We start from the raw sequence: 18,531 nt of genomic DNA, 5'->3' as shown, positions 1-18,531 counted from the left end.
CCCGCCCCCCCCGAGTGTAGAAACCTTTGCTGCCTCTCGGTGTGTCTTGAAGAAGGTATTTTCTTCTTGAGACCTGGCACAGCTCTATAAAAGAGAAGTCTTCATTAAGAGCACTAGAAATAAACCTCAAAAGTCTTTGACCCCGGCGTCACTGTCTGCTTTGTGAGTTCTAACTGCTGGTCATTATTAAACTCCAGAAATGGTTGTTTTGCCATGTTATTGATGTGCTGCAACACACAGTGGGATTTGAGAGAAACACTGTTTCCAATTTTGTAAACTTTGAAAACCATTATACAGGAGATAATAGATTTTTCCTGTGGTTGTTGTAGATAATCAGAAAATGGGACTGAAAGGGGTTCAGGTTGAAGTTGCCAGTTGAATAATCCAGCTTTTTTTCTTTTAAAGCTTCCAGGAAAAACAAAGAAACAAAAAACTCCCTTCTTTAACATTCAGTGGTGATACTTGGTTTCCAGCTGTCACAACTGAGAAACCTTCATCTCTTGACAACCAGCCTTTGAATATGTTACATGCTGTGGTTTTGAATCAACGGGTGTAAATGTAAAACTTTCACAATCATCTATAATTTTATCCTTCATTTGTGATGTCACTGTAACATTTGGCTGCTACTTTTTCCATTTTAAGGGGAAAAAAAAAAAAGCCAGCTTTCTGTTTGGAACAGAACTTCACATAAAACTTTAATGGTTGTATAAAGCCCTTTCCTGCACCTGTACCAGCACCTGTACCTCAGTGGTTGCAATGAACATGTCTAAATTTGGGTTCAGAGACACCTTTCAGTTTCATATATATTTTTAAACTTTCTAATCTTTTTATTAAGGTACTGTTTGCTGGAAGACAACTCTGGGTGCATCAGAGACCAACATTTTTGTTAATCAGAGATCTTGTTTTTTCTACTGTGGTCTGACCAGAAAAACCATTTGGGCTTTTTTACATTATGAAATTGGGATAAATTTAAGATGCTTTTTCTCAATACTGATTATAGGTTTCGTGTTCATTCATAATTGTACTGCATTTTTTTGTAGAATCTCTCTTTATCTCATCATCACCACCATATAATTTTTCATTTTCTATTTTGTGTATCTCTAGTTTAGAAAAAATTCCATTTGCTTTGGCTTTTTGTGGTAGTCTTAAAAGTATTCACCAAGCTCAGAAACATACTACTACACATTGAAGTTTTATCTTGCCAAGAAGACTCCTAAGCTTGTCCTTGATTTGCTTTTTGAAGGTAGAAACCTAGTGGAGTAAGCAGTATACCTCCAAATTTACACATGTGATCTGAATTAATAAGCTACAACTTGGTTAAGTTTAAAATTCCACTACAGATTTTAGTTTTCAAATTCCTTCCTTAGAGTTTCTAGGAATCTGTTTTCCAGATAGAGATACGGTGGCAGACTTATACCTTACCTGGAGGCTAGTGATGACCAATCTTTAAATGGCTGTTTATTTCTGAAATAGTTTGCTGATAGGAATGCAGCAATAGATCCTTGGGTTTTATCGCAAAATCGTTTTCTTGGTAGAGAATGTGAACTGTGGAACTAATAATTTACCATAACAATTCCTTAGATGCAGAAAGAGTTACTAGATACTGAACTGGATTTATACAAGAAGATGCAAGCTGGGGAGGAAGTTACTGAATTAAGACGAAAATATACAGAGCTACAGCTGGAAGTATGTTTGTCTCTACTTTTGTAGCAACTAACTTTTAAGCAAATATTTGCATAAATGTTTATTAGCTTGTGTATTGTATAGTAAACTGTTTTTTTCCAGGGGGCAATAGATTGCGGCATTTAACAATAATAATATTTTTTAAAATCAGTTTCTGAATTCCACTAAGGTAGAGAAATAGTTTTGTCTTCAATTTTGATTGCTCATCTATTTAAATATTCTGTAACTGTTTAGAAGATGTATCTTATAGATTTGTGGTAGTAATACTTTCTCGAGAACATGGAGAGTTTTTATATTGTTGCCTTTTATATTGTTTTATAGTGTTGTGTTTGATACAGAAGAGTTAAAAAACAATGCTTGACCTTTTATTCACAAGCATTGGCATCTTCTTAATGAGATGTACCACTTCTCGCACTTCAGCCTTTTTGGTTTAACTACAGCATTGATTTCAAGAGGAGGACTTAGCGAAAGCAAACACTGTTTCAGGAAGTGTTCAATGTATAGAAAAACACTTTTTCTTTAAGTACTTGCTTATAAAAAATTCAGAAGGCTGTGCAAAATTCTTCATATCTGTGTCTTATTTTGAGAAATTTTGAATGTTCTGGGTGTTACTCTGTGTTATATTGCACTATCTTGCCTATATGACTGTGTAATACTTAATTGCATGATAATCTTACCTCTTTTTACTGTTAAGCAGGCTGCTGTGTCACTTAAATCCCTCTTATCTTAATGAAGTTAGGTCATGTCTTAAGTATAACTGCATATGAACACAGTGCACATACGTATGGCTAAATTGCATTAAAGTCTTACTTTAAAACCAAGTGGTTATGCAGCTTTGGTAATTGTGAAAGCAGGTTTGTTAATAAGCCAAGCCAATTGAATAGACATGACATAAAAGCTGATGTTAACAATATATATTCTGATGGTGAATAATATTTCAAACTGAAAGCTTATTGCACATTTTAGAAAATGTGAATTGAATGATATGTAAAATAGCAGCAAAGAAGTAGATGCTTGTTCGAGATCAAGTTACACTGTAGTTGAGCATGCTAATCCTACTCCGTCTCTTAGAGTTTGTATTTTGAGTTGGAAAAAAAATTGTAGCTCTTTCAGGAAAATAAGTTTTTCTAGTAAAATTAATATTCTGAAGCCTTTAGCAAGTACTGATCAGAGTAGATCGAGAAAAACAGGGTTATTAATAAAACACACCAGTATGTTTCAAGGAACACCATGAAATGTATCCCTTGTATAATTTACAAGAGGGTTATAGGTTTTTTTTTCACCTTGATCTTGGTTTGATTGTTCAGTGTTCTTAGAGATTCTTCAGAAAAACTTTTATTCACACATTGTCTTTGTTAGTTGAACTCCCACAACATTCATGTGTTTCTTCTGTGGCTCATAAGCTGCTGTTCTGTTCCAGGTGGCCCCAATTTTACTTTGAGAAAACCCAAACAGTGTACAACTTGATAGTTGAGTCAGAATAATCTTTAATTTTCTGGGTTATTCATTTAACCATTTAAAAATGTTTAAAAATCAAAAGCACCATAAAAAGCAAAATCCACAGGACTCTCTTTAGAAAATATAAAAAGTAAACTATATACCACTATAAAATTATCTGAATAATTTCATGAATAAAGCCATAACAGATTGGTCTTGTCATGGATGATATCACTGCTGTGCATTAAAATAGTTCCTATCAGTGCTCGAGTTGTAAATACTGTAGGATATGTTAAAAACATTGTTATGGTGATTTCATTTAACATTTGATTCCCACATCAGATCTGTTTGGGTTTGAAATTTTTTTTTCTTGTTAAAATATTGGAATTATATCATTGAAAGTGCTATTTTGAAATTTACGATAACTTTTGCAGATTATTTTTTAAATGCCTGTTAGAGATGCTGTCATTGGCCTTTTGACTTTTCTTGGAGAGTGCATGCCAGTTCTTTAGAAGGCATATGCAGGTATTCTGGGAATGGAGATTAGTGAGCATGTAGATTTTTAGCAAATACTTTATTCTTGGAGGTGCTCATTAGAGCCTCTGTTCATACCTCACAGTTCTGTGGACAAAAGCTATTATGCTGCATTAATTCTGGTCAGCCTTGGCTGGACTTTCAGAGACAAACTGAGACAAGGAGAAAGAGACAAATTAAGTAGTTAGTTGCAACATCAAGCAAATTTATTAATGAAATTTCAAACATAGGAGAAAGGAACTTCAGTACTATGAGGAGTTAACCTCACAGATAAGAGCTCTTTTGATATCTGTTTTTAATACCTGGTTTTCTTTTCCTATTTCCATTCTATTTTTGATTTGTTAGTAATTAACAGTATTAGCTTTTAAATGTTATTAACATGTTCACCTTTTGTTTTTCTGAGACTTGTAAGCTGCTCGCTCTGAGGTTTGTTTGGGGATGTGTTTTTAGGAAACATGTTAATTTTGTCTAAATATTTAGATTCTGCATTTTAATACATCAATATGTTATGTATAAACATCTTAGGCTGCCAAACGAGGGATTCTTTCTTCAGTTCGTGGTAGAGGGGTTCATGCAAGAGGTCGGGGTGCATCACGTAGCAGAGGTAGAGGAATACGAGGCCGGGGTAGAGGCAGAGGAGTTCCTGTTCATGCAGTTGTGGATCATCGACCTAGGGCATTAGAAATCTCTGCATTTACAGAAAGCGATAGAGAAGATCTACTTCCTCATTTTGCGGTATGTGGCAGTTTTATTTTTTCCGTTCTTTGAATGACATTCTTGCCTTGTTTTCTCTTGATTCAATTAATCTGGAAATACTATTTAGCAGTGAATCTTTAATGTGATACACATGTTCATGGGAAAAAGGGGATTCATCAGAAAAAGGTGAAACAAAGAGAAATTACACCACCAGTTCAACTAGTTATAACTGTAACTGCATAGTATTTGCAGGGCTTGTGGGTTTTTTTCTTAGAAAATAACTTGGGAATATAAAATAATGAATTACAGTATTTATTTATTTATTTGTTCAGGTTATATATCGAATTGTTATAGATTTTTTAGGTATAGAAAGATAAAATAACTGAGGGGATGGTCAGAGCAAACACTGATTCTGTGCCAGACTTTCAATACCTGAAATCTGTTTATTGTTACTGAAATATCTTAACAAGTGCTTAAGGAAAATTTTCACTGAAAACTAAGAGCTTTTGACTAAATTTATAAAATTAAGAATCAAGATGAGAATTGTGCAATTATGTGCATATCTTGGCAGGGCAGCCAAAGGTTTCTCTCTGTTCATATCTATAAACTTAAAAAGTCAGAGCTTTTTCTACATTTTTTTTTCTGGTTTTAGTCTAAAAAATTAAAAACTGACATACATAATCTTTAGCAAATTTTTATTTGCAAATATAATATAGTGAAAAATCAACATTAAAAAAGTTTATAATAGAAGGAAAATTGTTTATTCTGTGGAATGAATGCTAAGAATATCTAGTGGCATAAATTGTGAGAATCGTTGTGTCTGTGTATGTCCCCTTTGGTTTGTGGTTTTGTTGAGGTGGTTTTTTTTTTTTCCAATATTTAATAGCAGTAGTCCTCTTTGAAGGTAGAAGTCTTAACAGCCAGTACGTCCAGTAAATTCTACTCCAGTCAGTGTACTTAATATTTTCTGTCTGGTGTCCATGCAAGCAGCTTTACAAAAGAATGAGCCAAGGACCTGTCTCTCCTTTTTAAAATTTAAAAAACCCAAACAAAACCAAACCAAAAAACCCCCTCCAAAACCCCAAACAACAACAAAAAGAAAGCAAATACGCAAAAAGCCTCAACAAAAAAAAATCTGCCACTATTATACTGGTTTTTTTAGTGTTTTCAGGAACACTATATATCACAGAATCATCTAGGTTGGAAAAGACCTTGAAGATCATCCAGTCCAACCCTTAACCTAACATTGACAGTTCCCAACTACACCATATCCCTAAGCGCTATGTCAACCCTACTCTTAAACACCTCCAGGGATGGGGACTCCACCACCTCCCTGGGCAGCCCATTCCAACACCTAACAATCCGTTCTGTAAAGAAATGCTTCCTAATATCTAGTCTAAACCTTCCCTGGTGCAACTTGAGGCCATTATCTCTTGTCCTATCACTTATTACTTGGTGGAAGAGGCTCATCCCCAGCTCTCTGCAACCTCCTTTCAGGTAGCTGTAGAGGGCGATGAGGTCTCCCCTCAGCCTCCTCTTCTCCAGACTAAACACCCCCAGTTCCCTCAGCCGCTCCTCGTACGACCTGTGCTCCAGACCCTGCACCAGCTTCGTTGCCCTTCTCTGGACACTCTCGAGTCATTCAATGTCCTTTTTGTAGTGAGGGGCCCAAAACTGAACACAGGAATCGAGGGGCGGCCTCACCAGTGCCGAGGACAGGGCTCAGATCCCTTCCCTGTCCCTGCTGGCCATGCTATTTCTAATGCAAGCCAGGATGCCATTGGCCTTCTTGGCCACCTGGACACACAATATATATTATAATACATAAATGTGTATACATATTTTGTTCCCCTTAAATATGGTACATCATAGCTCTGTAGGGGAAAAAAAAGGATCTATCATACCCATAAGAGGAACAATGTTACTTTCTGTAGATATGAATGACAGACCAAACGTTTATACATATCTATATATATGTGTGTGTCTGTTTAAGGAGAGTGGAAGTACTTTGTGTAGAGATGTATGATGGACTGAACATTTGAGCAATTACTTTACAAATTTTTGGTGTCAAAATAAGAACATGTAACTTTACGATCAAGTGATGCAATCCGCTTCAACCATAGGACATTTCTGAGTACAGTTTCAATGATGACTATAAGAAAAAACTTAGTTTTACTCCACAGCATTATATTGTGATTTAGTCTGCCTTATGAATACTGCTAAAGTAAATTTTGCTGGTCACCTTTCATATTTTTCATTTTATTATGTACTTCTTTACTGCAAAGTATATAAAAATGAAGACAGTCTACCAAAGTCAAAGCATTGTGTGGTCTCAGTTTATAGTCATAAATTTGCTCACGACTTAGCATTTTCTTATACTCTGGTTTTACTGCAGGGAATATTATACTTACTGTCTTTAACAAGCAAATATATTAACCAAAAAACCCTTGGTAACATCAACAAATAGAACTTTATTCACAGTATTAGCAGTATAACACTAAGAAAAATGTTAATTATTTCATTTTGCTTATTTCATTAAAACAGCATTTGCTGGTTTAAACTTGCTCCAAATTCCATGGAAATGCACTGAGCTGTATCTATGTTTCTGTCATATGATATCGTAACTGCACATCAGCAGTGCACTCCACCTGTACAGATATTTTGGACATTGCAGCTTACAGTGATGACATCATTAAAGGTAGCAATACCATAGAGACCATTACAGGAATAGATGGGTCATGTTCTTAAAATGCTGAAATCAAGTTAAGTTTTGAAACTTTTTCTACAGTCCCTGCATCTAATAAATCTTTTTGTGGAAGAGTTTTGTAATAGACTAATGGAATCATCTCAAGACCACTCCTTCTGATTGTTTTGTGGTTTAGAAATGCAAGTAAAAGTAACTATGTTCCTTGCAAAGACAAGTACTCTGGTAGGTATTACGGCTGTGAAAAGTATGCTGTTCTAATTTTGAAGTATTTTTGAGGGCATTTGATTTAGGAGAACATTTTTAGAGGTGGACTACTATTTCACTAAACTTTTTTTTTATTTATTAAAAGCAATATGGTGAAATTGAAGATTGCCAAATAGATGACTCCTCTCTCCATGCGGTGATTACCTTTAAAACAAGAGCAGAAGCTGAAGCTGTGAGTATAATCTTTGATGAAAGTACTCTGCAACATTCAACTACTTTCTAGTTCCCTTATACTTCTATATTTTAAAAATGTAATACTGCTGATTTTTTAAAAACTTTTTAAAAGAAGTCTGACACAAAAGTTTAAATCTAGATTAAACAAATTGCCAGAACAGCATATTGCTGAAATACTTAGGAAATGGGGATTTTATAGCCAACTCAGGTACAGGATATATGAGAAAGATTAAGAGAAACACTTGGGAACTGATAGCTGGGTGTCTTCGTTTATTTAATTGCCGTTTTTTTTCACCTGAAGACTTAGTACCTTTACAGTCTTTGTGAAGTCTCACTGACATCCTGCAGTGAGCCTGTATGTTTTGTTTGTAATCAGTTGGATTTACCTTTGCCTGAAAACCTGTGATAGTGTCAATGTGATTTGTTGTGATGGGATTTTTTTTTTAACATATTTTTTTTAGAAATTTAGGGAATTACAGTATTATAGAATTCTATAAGTAACTTTTAAAGTCTAAAATCCAGAGTTGATGTATGTTGATTTAGGATCCTTACACATGGATGATAAGGACTTCATACATCTGGCTCAGTGGGACTCCTGCCTTAGTCAGTCCGTGGTGTAGGCAGTATGTGAACCTGTGCAAAATAACAAACATAGTTGTTCTGCAAATGATGATGTTTTCTTTAAAATCCTTGCATCACTGTTGAGAAGGAGTATCCTGAAAATAGTAGGGACTCCAGAAAGAATGAATTAATATTTACAGTATGGTTGTATGGAAATATTTCATTTTATGTTTATATTTCGTGCAGTTTCTACTTTTGCACAGAGTTCCTCTTGTGGAGTTACTTAAACCTTTTCACACCTGATCAGACTCTTCTTATATATCTTGAGATACCAGTGACCTGACTGACAGAAATACTGGTATTTGCAATGCAGATTAAGCCAATGGGGACAATAGTTTTGATCACTAACCGTATCATTATTACATATTTTGAGAAACTATTTGATGCATGTGCCAGAAATGGCATGAATGTTTTTATGAAAGTACAGGTTTTGGTTTTGAAACTCTTAGATACAGCGATGATGAGCACTAACAGTACAGAGATTGTAATTACTCTGTAAAAAAGGAAGTGTAATCAATGACTGATGGGGGAAAACTAGTACCAGACAACTGTATTGAAGCAACACATTTCAAGAGTGAACAAAAATTCTGTGGAGAATAAGAAATACCTGCTTGCAAATAAAAGCTCTCATAATTACTGTGCTCACAAGTGGCCTGAATTAAGGTTGGCATTATAGTTTTGGTGTTTCCTGACATTGGACACTTTGTTTTGCAACTTCATATTCTTTGACATTGGTGTTGAGAGGAACTTTGCTTCCCTGAAAAGAAAAATGGGTCACCTAGAACAACAATAAAGCTGTTCAAATAATGTCTTTACTTCTCCCAGGTGGAGTATGATTCACAACAAGAATCTTGACAGTGTCTTACTACACATACTTATTTATCAGAAAAATACAGGTTTTACTGTTATAACTTGTTTTGCCTAAAAATTGGCATGGAAAATCACCTTAGGCTTAGCTAAGTTTCCGTACCATAAAGCCAGGAATGGTAGTATTTATGTAAAGAAACATAGAAGTGTAGAGATAGGAAGCATCTGAAAAGGAAGGTATTTCAGAGAACAAAGAGAGATATGTGCAGGAGGAGAAGGGAGATATGTTTGGTGGAAAGGTTAAAGTCAACGTTATATATTGCTTTTATATATTTTTACTTTTATATGTTTACTGCTTTTATATATTTATATTTTTATGATGCGTTTCACTGCATTTAAAAAGCAGTATGTTTTTCCTTAATCACTCACAAATAGAATAGGTGGAGTTTTCAAGCTGTGTTCAAGGTGAAGTTCAGAATATGCTCTAGAAAGTTCGATTATTTTATCTGGGTCAGAATTCATGATCGATGTTTGAGACATCCACATTCTGGTTAGCATTAAAGCTTTTAGTTTTCAAATACTTTGTGTCTAATTGCAACCTCATTTTTAAATTAAAATTTGATGAAAACTGTGTTTGATCAAATATAGTAAAATCTGTATTTTCCTTGAGATATTCTTAGATATTAAATGTATTTCCACTGGAATTTCTGTGTTTACTACTAAAGCAGACTTTAAGACTGGCAGTTGGAGAAGTTGTTGAAGGTAATCATTAAAAACCCCTGTTGAGGCCAATTGTGAACTAAATGCAGCTAGTATTTTACCTTCTTAAATGAAAATAGGCCTAGTATTTGTGACCATATATATTCTAGCCTGGCAGGAAGGGGAGGATTCCCTGTTGTAAAACGTTGCATTTTTATGTAGTAGTAATTTCTTCCAAAGATTACAAGTTGTTTCTGGATCTAAATGTCACGTATGAGTACTTTTAAAAATTCTAGGTGTGTGACTTTGTGATGAGACTATGGACAAAAAGCTCCTGAGCTGCATTTTAATAAGCATAGAATCTTTTAAATTTATCATAAATTTATATGTACAGATTTAAAATTTATACCTGGGGACTTTAATATCACACAATTCATGTTCAGATGTCATTGAACATGTAATTGTTTCTACATTTCACATTATGCTGTGCTTTCAGATTGTACTATAAATCTTTTGTGACCATGACGGTTATTTCGGAATGTTGCTAACGCTGATTTATGCTCATTCATGTTACTTTAATTTGAACATACTATTTCCAAAGCAGCCACTTAATGCAGCTGGTACTTAGAAAGGCATGAATATCCCATAAGTTAAAAATTTTTACATTTCAATTACAAGGGCTTTACAGGAAGTGGAACATTTTCCAGTAGATTAAGTTGTAATCACAAAGGGGCTTTTTTTAGTTGTTTGGTTTGTTTTTTTTAAAATATTAAATCATTTTTATTTCTTGGATGTCTTCCTTCTTCCAGTAAGCTATACTTTTACCAGTTTTGTGTCCATCTTTGAAAGGTGAAGAACCCATCAAGATAATATGAAAAACCAGGAAGGTGTTGGTTCAATATATTATCCACATCACCAAATGATTTATGGTTTTCCAAATTATTTTCTTCTGAATATATTTTGATCATTTTCCTGAAAGGATATGTGAAATCCATGTGCAGTGCATGAAGTTGCTTTGATTTAGCCTATTAACATTAATTCAGTATGAACATATTGCAACTTGGATTTTCTTTTGAAAAAGCAGACTCTTGGTTTATTTCTGGCATTTAAGTATAACTGAAGTTAATTTTTCCCCTGACAAAGACATATATAACTAAAATGTTTAAACTTGTTTTAGGCTGCAATTCATGGATCTCGTTTTAAAGGACAAGAGTTAAAGTTGGCATGGAACAAGCCTGTTGCTAGCATGTCAGCTGTTGAAACAGAAGAAGCTGAACCTGATGAAGAAGAAGTAAGCTTGCTTTTTCTTTTTTTTCATTTTTCTTTTAGATGAAATAATGTAGATTTTTCGAAAGAAAAGGTTGATTCACACTTGTATTTTTAAATCTAACTCATGTTTTGATATCAGAAAGTGGATTTATCTATAAAGACATCTCTTGTTCTCTAAGCTGTTGAAAGGCCAGATACTTTACTTTTTCTTGCAGACATGTTTCATTTCTTACACAGCAAAAAAAAATCTAGAGGATATATCTACAAAATGGAAGGAGTAGGTTTGAACTTGTGTGAGAGAGGTTGAGGATTTTGTCTGAAACATGGTTTTGTACCATCTACTTTAGGCATTAATTTCTTAGAGAATCAAATTGCAGAATCTAATTTTCCTTTATAGAGAGATTTGGCTTGGAGGATACAGGTGAAGGAATAATTTAGAGCATTTACTAACTTCATTCAGACATCTGAAGTAATCCTATTGAGTGTTGGTCTTCATCATGGTATGTGAAAGATACTAAAGCCTTGTCTAGATAACCTGAATTGGTTAATGTAGGAATAGTGGCACCGCATTTCTTGATGCATTTAACTCATTACACTCAAAATACAGATGTTTGCAAATTCTGAAAAATAAATGCCACTTGGGGAAGAAGTCAAGCAATCTTTTTTCTAATTAATTTACTGTTAATTAACATAATTGTTAATTATCCTTAATTGCTGTAGAATAGCTGAAGTAGAACACTTTGACTTACTTGGTGATAGTATCTTGTCTGTATCATTTTACTATGACATTTTTGCAGACCTACCATAGAATCAGGTTCACTAATCAAATTCAGTTAGGTGTTTTACATTTTATAGTATTCACTTCCTGTTTTTTTCCTGAAGAAAGCCAGTTTGTTTGCTTTCTGTCTCCAGAAATGCTAATTCCTTTTTAGCACATCAGCTGAAGACAGGTAAAGTAGACTACCTCCGCTACTGTGTATTCGTATTAGGCATTTGTGAATTCCGACTTAATAAATACTACTTCCCTTGTAGATGCAAACCTCAGATGCAAACTATCTGCATTCTCAGATAGTAATGAGCTGTGAGTGAATGAGAGGCTACATTGGGGAATCTTCAGAGTATCTTGTATAATTTGTCACTTCTTCAGGGATATATTGTCTGTGAAAATCAACAGCAGTGGGGTTTTTTTTTCTGCAAGGAGTCTACCTTATTGAGAGTTCTCACTGAGTAACTACTTCACTGAGAGGTCTCCATTTGGCATAATGAAGGAAGGGCATGCAGGGATATGCAAATGCTTCAGCAGTGTAAAGGAAGGAAAGTACAGATTCACTGGTAGGAGAACTACAGAGAAATTAATTTTTAACCCCACCTGAAGACACTGAGTGTAGGAGGGAACCTCTAGAATAGAGGTAGTGGGGTAAAGGGAATGAATATAGTAACAAGTGAGAAGCGCTGGCTGCCCTGGCAAAGGGAAAGGACAGAAGGGAAAGACCTCAGGCCTGTATGCATGATGACAAATCGTCAGCTGAGAAATATTTGTGGTAGTGGGATACATCTACTTTAGGTGATGGTTGTTCTTAACAGGAGTCATCAAGTATGGAAAGAAAACTCAGGGAAAAGATTGTCTGTTAGGAATTGACTGTTAGGATTGACTGTTTCCTGTAATTCATAAATTTATATCTGTCCAGATTTTCAAAATTTAAGTAAAAGGGGAAGTAACATTTCAAGAAATAATTTCATTACTGGCATGTTTATTGTGGATTTTTTTTCCCAACCATTTATTTTTCTAACACTTTGAGATCTGAATTTGTTCTTTAATTTAACTGGTTTCATTTGTCTCTGGACTGTTTCTGCAGTCATTCATTTGCTAATTATCCTTGTGAAAATGTATAGGAGTTGATCTTGGATCAAACCCCCTAGTGTTCATTGCTTTTGTATGCTTGCTGACATCTTTGCAGTATCAAATGTGAAATAAAAAAATACTAGTTTACCTATATTTTTGTTAGTAGTATTGCTGGATTCTTACCTGGCCCAGTATTTACAGGGTTTTTTTAACGTGATTGATGTACTTAGTTCTGACCCTTTCCATTTTCAGAACAAGACAATATATGTAACTCTCCTCTCTTCTTTCTTTAATGAGATTGGGTTTTATTTGAATTTTGTACAACTGAATTAGTCCTCCTAACCTTCACCAGATTTCTTTACACAAGGGACTTCTGTTCAATAATCCTTTGGAAATTTTGCATTTAATTGACATTCTTTCTTTCTGTGAGCTTCGTATTGCTCCTAGCATTTGGTTAAGTTAGTATGTGAAGTATAATGTTATGATCCCCAGGTCCTGGATGGATGAGTTCAAGAACTTCTTGTTCATGTACTGAAGTTCAACCAATTGTATAAAAGAAATTTTACATTGTTTTATTGTTTAAAGTTTGGTCCTTATGCAAGATTAGATTGGGGATGGGATGGGTCCTTATAGTCAGTATAGACAGTTTCAGTCATACATTCTTTATACATGTAAAATGTCTTGAGTTTCTGCATGCCTGCAATTCATCATGCTACTTATTTAACTTCATTTTATGGTATCTGTTGTAAACACATAAAAATTATTTCCTTTATTTTCCCATGTCTAAACTACCATTTTAGTTCAGCTAAGTTACACTATGCTAAAAAGTCATAGCAGGCTTAAAACTTGTGTGAAACTAAATGCTTTGATTGAGGGGAAAAAAAAAAAAAGAAAACAAAGGAGATAGATAGCTAGATAATTCAGCAGAGTGGCATTCTTAATAATGAACAGGGCTCCTAGTCCATTTATGAAAACATGAGATAGATGTTTTGGACTTGGATGCTTTAGAAAATCCCTGGTGCGTAGCCACTTAATTATGAAAGCACCTAATCTTCCTAGATGCCTTATGTTCTATAACTGGATGCCTAACAAAAGATTTGACTCTGTCAACAACAGATGCCTAGGAAGAGTGTAAAATGTGTAAGTAGAGATATGTTTTTAATCATCAGTGGTTTGCAGTTCAGGGACCTGTTGAGTCAGAGATGTGGTGTCTTTGTAGTTGAAAGCTCTTGATAGGTGTTTATGTTATGAATTTCTCTGGTTTCTTTGAGTAGCATCTATAATGTCCTGCAACAGGCAATGCTACTGTTTGACTGCATCTACCCAGAAAAAGTACCATTATATTGGACCTGCCACCTGTACACTTAATTTTGATGTTTTTCTGCTCATTGATCAAAAAGATGACCACTTTCTCTGAGACACTTAAGATATATGGACTCCTGTCATACTTCCCCTCAGTTACTTTCTCCCCAAACCAGAGAATCCAAGTCCCTATAGTTGTTCCCGATACGGAAATTGTTCCAGGCTTTTTGATCATCACTACTGCCACTCAGCCTTGCACACCTTAGTGTTCTGTGTTGTGTGCTGCCCAGGACTACTCCATTTTGACAGCACTATTGTATTTTAGCCTGCTGGACATCTAGACACCGGGGGAAGAGGCGAAGTCTTTGGGAATCCTCAGTGTTTTAGTCTGGCTTAGAGTACCCAGGCATAACATTGACAGACGGGTCAGGTGTTGACAGAGCTGCTTTTTAAAATGCACTTCCTGTAGGCAAAAGTAATAAAGATAGTAGTTTCTCCCTCTTGTAAAAGAGCCTGCTGATAAGAGAGAAGGCTTAGCTCTAGGCTTTCTTCAGCCTAGAGCCTCACATCTCTCCAGAGACTTCACAAATCAGCCTTCACACCTGAATTTGGAAATTTTGTAACAAAAAAACCTATAGTTCCTGGGAGAAGAAAAATAAGCAAAGAAGACCATAACTGTTACCTAGTAGCTGGGAGATCTTGCTAGGGAAAGACATCCTTGTGTTTCAGTCCTTTCTTTAGCTATCACAGAAATCGCTGTGATAGGTGCAATCATAAAAAAAAATTCTGAGACAGCGTAGTTCTTATATACATCCTTGTGTCTGTATGTAGACTCACTTTCATTTTTTTAACTTTGCCTCTCTGAAGCCTGTCTGTAACTGTCAACCTGAAATGTTCAGGGTTTTGCAGAGTCTTACCAAGTTATGATGTTGTTACTGAAAGGAATTGAAAATACATTAATATATTTTGTTTAAATTTCTGTAAATACCTGTCTCCCTGCCCCAGTCTTTTAAATCTTTATATTGGTTTTAAGCTTGTTTAAACTGTCAAAATCAAAATGTCTCAATTCAACCTTTTTGATGATCTGACACAGGCACATTAAGCTCTTGGATGAAAACAGGCATAGTTACTGAGAATGTGCAAAAACATTAGTTTTCAGAATAGCATCTTAAGTTCCACGGGAACATTGCAGCTTAGGCATGAATGATTTGCTAAAGAATCAGAAGACCTATTTAAATATGAGATATATATGTCCTCGTCATTTTAAAGTCCATTAAAAAGAAAAATGTCATTTGCCATTTATTAATATATGTACATAATACATATACATACAGTATACTTTTTTGAAAGCATTAATGTTTACCTACAAAAGTTTTTTATTAAATTACAAATATCAGATATTTGTATTTTGCTTTTTGATCTTTTAACATTTTCTGACATAAGAGTATCACATTTTTCTCTTGAAGTTTCAGGAAGAATCTTTGGTGGATGACTCACTGCTTCAAGATGATGATGAAGAGGAGGAGGATAATGAATCTCGTTCATGGAGAAGATGATTCAGCTGATCAGTGACAATGCTAGAACTGCACCTGTGTTGCATTAGTATTACCTAATGTACTTCTTCATCTTTGTATTAAAAGGGGTTTTGTGATGAAGTTGAATTCGGATATAGACTAAAAAGCAGCTGGTCAGTTATACATTTTGAGAGATTGATGTTTGAGTTACATTTCAGTAAATGATTGCTAAAGACATCATACTAGGAACATATGCAATGTTTTTATTACATAGTTCTACAGAAAGTTACAGAATTCTTTGGGTTCTTTGTAATTTACCGAATTGGTCAAACACGAATGACCAAAAGTTGTTATAACATAGATAATTTTTGTTCTATTCCAGATACGGAATGAAAATTTGCATTTAAAATCTTTGTGAATGTTTTCAGAAATGAATAGATAACAGTACTAAACCGAAGTCTCTAAAGTTATGTATTCATAATATTGCATAGTAGTATGCTTAGGCTTTACTATGTACTAGCCTTTTGTTGGATTTGTGTACGTATTTTACCTATGGGTTTTAATGATAAAGTGTATGACTGCTTTGCATATAAGTCCTTATGACTTTAAGATGTTAAAAAATAAAGAAATGGAATGGTCTTAAAAAAAAAAAAAAAAGAAAGAAAAAAAAAGCAATAACCAAAAAAGCTAAGGCAATGGTCCTTCATAATGGAAAAAAAAAAAAAAGAAAAGAAAAAAAAAAGAAAAGGAAAAAGACCATTCCAGATGGCAACCCCCACCCCCATATTCACAAAAGGAGCTCTAATCACTATCACTTATACTAGAATACTATTGAATATTAAAAAAATATCAACATAATGATGATTTGTTTACATTAACACACAGGTATACTCTGTTGCATAAAAGCTTTTGCGTGTCTTCTGAATTTTATACTGATTTAAGTCAAACAGTGAATGGACTAATATTCCAACAATAAGGAATTTATTCTGTATCCCTGCACTGTGGAACTGTAGAAGAAAATTTGTTCCTACAAAAATACATGCAGTACTGAAATGTATTTTAGAAAAATAGCAGTTGTGGAATATTTGGTAGGTATTATTCTAAAAAATTGTACTGCATACACTAATGCATCTTTTTTATTCCTGTGTTTCTGTGATTACATTTTTCCATTTCAGAAGTAACACGCAGCAGATACTAAGTTCACACTATAGTGTATATTCATAATTTGAAAATGGACAGACATGAAATGTTAGTATACTTCACAGAAATACTTCATTGGCTCTAACGAGGCATTCTGTACGTGAGGTCTGAAGTTTCCCCCCTTCTTATGAAGGGGAACTGCCTAGTCTTTTGCAGTAAAGGACCTCTATCACCAGAAATACTTGTTTTTATTTCCATTTAGTGGATTTAGTGGCATTCTTCTGGTCTGTTTTCAAAAGAAAATCCATTTGTTAAGTATTAGAGTTGTGGAGGGAACTTTTGTGTGTGTTTGCATTATTTTTTTTTCTCTCCCCATCAGCTCATTAGTGAGTGCAGCACTATCATTTATCAAATACATGCAGGGGATAGTACTTTCAAGTACTTCAGTCTGTGTTTTTGTGTTTTTGAGGGGAAGGCTGGGGAGAACTGCTATAAATTGTGTCTCTGCCTTTTTTTTATTTTCAAAATAGAAATGGAGGAAAGTAGAAATTATAGTAGCCTAGAGAGAAGAGCTCTGGCTGTAGAATTTGTGTTCTGTGCTTTTCAGCTATTTGAGGGGGGTTTATTGGGTTTTTTTCATATGCCCCTCTGTGTATGCATATCTTATTGCAAAAATAAGCACTTGAAATTTTTGTAGAGTATTAGTTTCACATTGAAATTTCACAATTGACTGCCATGCTTGTTACAGTAGGTTCTAAATCTTGCCATAAGGAATTGTATTTGGGAAATTGATTCCCTTTTACACTGAATTTTAGTCAAAATAAAATATTTTAAGAACCTTTATATCCAGTGCTCTGAATGAGCTGTTCTGATTTACTGAATTAAATACAAGCTTTTCTAGTTTTCTGTTTTAATAATTTAGTACGTCTGAAAGGTGCCAGACTCACAGTCCGGCAGATAGAAGTTTTTTATGTGTTGTCGTACAGAACAGGTATAGGAACGGATTGTGCATGCTTCCTTAAGATGGTTGTGTGGCGTGATTTGTCTGGTGCTCAAACCTGCCTTTTCACTGCAGTCAATCAACACGAGCTAATGACAACTAATCTGTGATTGTATGCCATTCATTGTAAGAGAATGGTGGCCTGGTTGCAGTCTAAATGGATTCTGTACATAATTGGATCATTATCAAATGGCTCTTGATTTGATTTCTTTTTGGCTGCTCTGTCCTTGTATTTCTTGTCTAGCTATGCGCTGACTTTCATTCCCTTCACTTAGTTTATCCTTCTGAATGCATTCCAAAGTATGTCTCCGGTTTGATTAGCTAAATCATTGTTTCTTTTAACAGTTCTGCAGATCGATTTTTCCTAGTCTGAAACACCTAAAGTGGGGTTACCTGAGTTTTCCCCAGACAGCTTTTCATAATATCTGTGGAAATAAAGGTAAACATTTAAAAAGTATTTTCTTTTCCATCTAGATGCTAAAGGCTTGGATAAGATGTGATCAGGCATGTAGTTCAGTGACAATATTGTTAGTAAACCACATCTGGTTGAATGCAAAAAAACCCCCACCTAATGGGAGTAATTCAGGCTGGTTTACAGTTTGTCTACAAAACGGTAAAGTAACAAGAATACCTCTTTGAAGCATTACTTACGGAAAGTGCTATTTGTATTTTTTCTTCTCTTAAATCCCACTTATTTCAAATCAGAAAACCTATAGAAGAAATAAAAGTTATTTGTTAGTGAATTATAAAGGTACGGGACTTGTTACAACTAAGTCTATACAGGTATATTTCTTAAAGGGAAAAAGCACCCATAGAAAAGTATTTGTATAGCTTCAGGCAC

At 34.6% G+C, this 18,531-nt stretch overlaps 1 protein-coding gene across 3 annotated transcripts in view; it reads left to right on the top strand.

The window, feature by feature from the left end:
• The window catches only part of RBM26 (RNA binding motif protein 26), a 57,990-nt gene extending 41,698 nt beyond the window's left edge, over positions 1 to 16,292 (top strand). For all 3 annotated transcript variants that reach the window (XM_026860096.1, XM_026860106.1, XM_026860087.1), the window contains 5 exons: positions 1,582 to 1,686; positions 4,180 to 4,389; positions 7,407 to 7,493; positions 10,800 to 10,913; positions 15,503 to 16,292. In XM_026860096.1, the coding sequence (XP_026715897.1) occupies positions 1,582 to 1,686; positions 4,180 to 4,389; positions 7,407 to 7,493; positions 10,800 to 10,913; positions 15,503 to 15,592 (606 nt within the window). In that variant the 3' untranslated portion in view covers positions 15,593 to 16,292. The remainder of the gene's footprint in view (positions 1 to 1,581; positions 1,687 to 4,179; positions 4,390 to 7,406; positions 7,494 to 10,799; positions 10,914 to 15,502) is intronic.
• The last annotated feature ends 2,239 nt before the right edge of the window (positions 16,293 to 18,531 follow it).

This window comes from Athene cunicularia (assembly GCF_003259725.1).
Source record: "Athene cunicularia isolate RWA chromosome 1 unlocalized genomic scaffold, athCun1 chr1_part1, whole genome shotgun sequence".
NCBI lineage: Eukaryota > Metazoa > Chordata > Aves > Strigiformes > Strigidae > Athene > Athene cunicularia.
The sequence above is the reverse complement of the archived record's forward strand: the minus strand, read 5'-3'. Positions and strand labels throughout refer to the sequence as shown.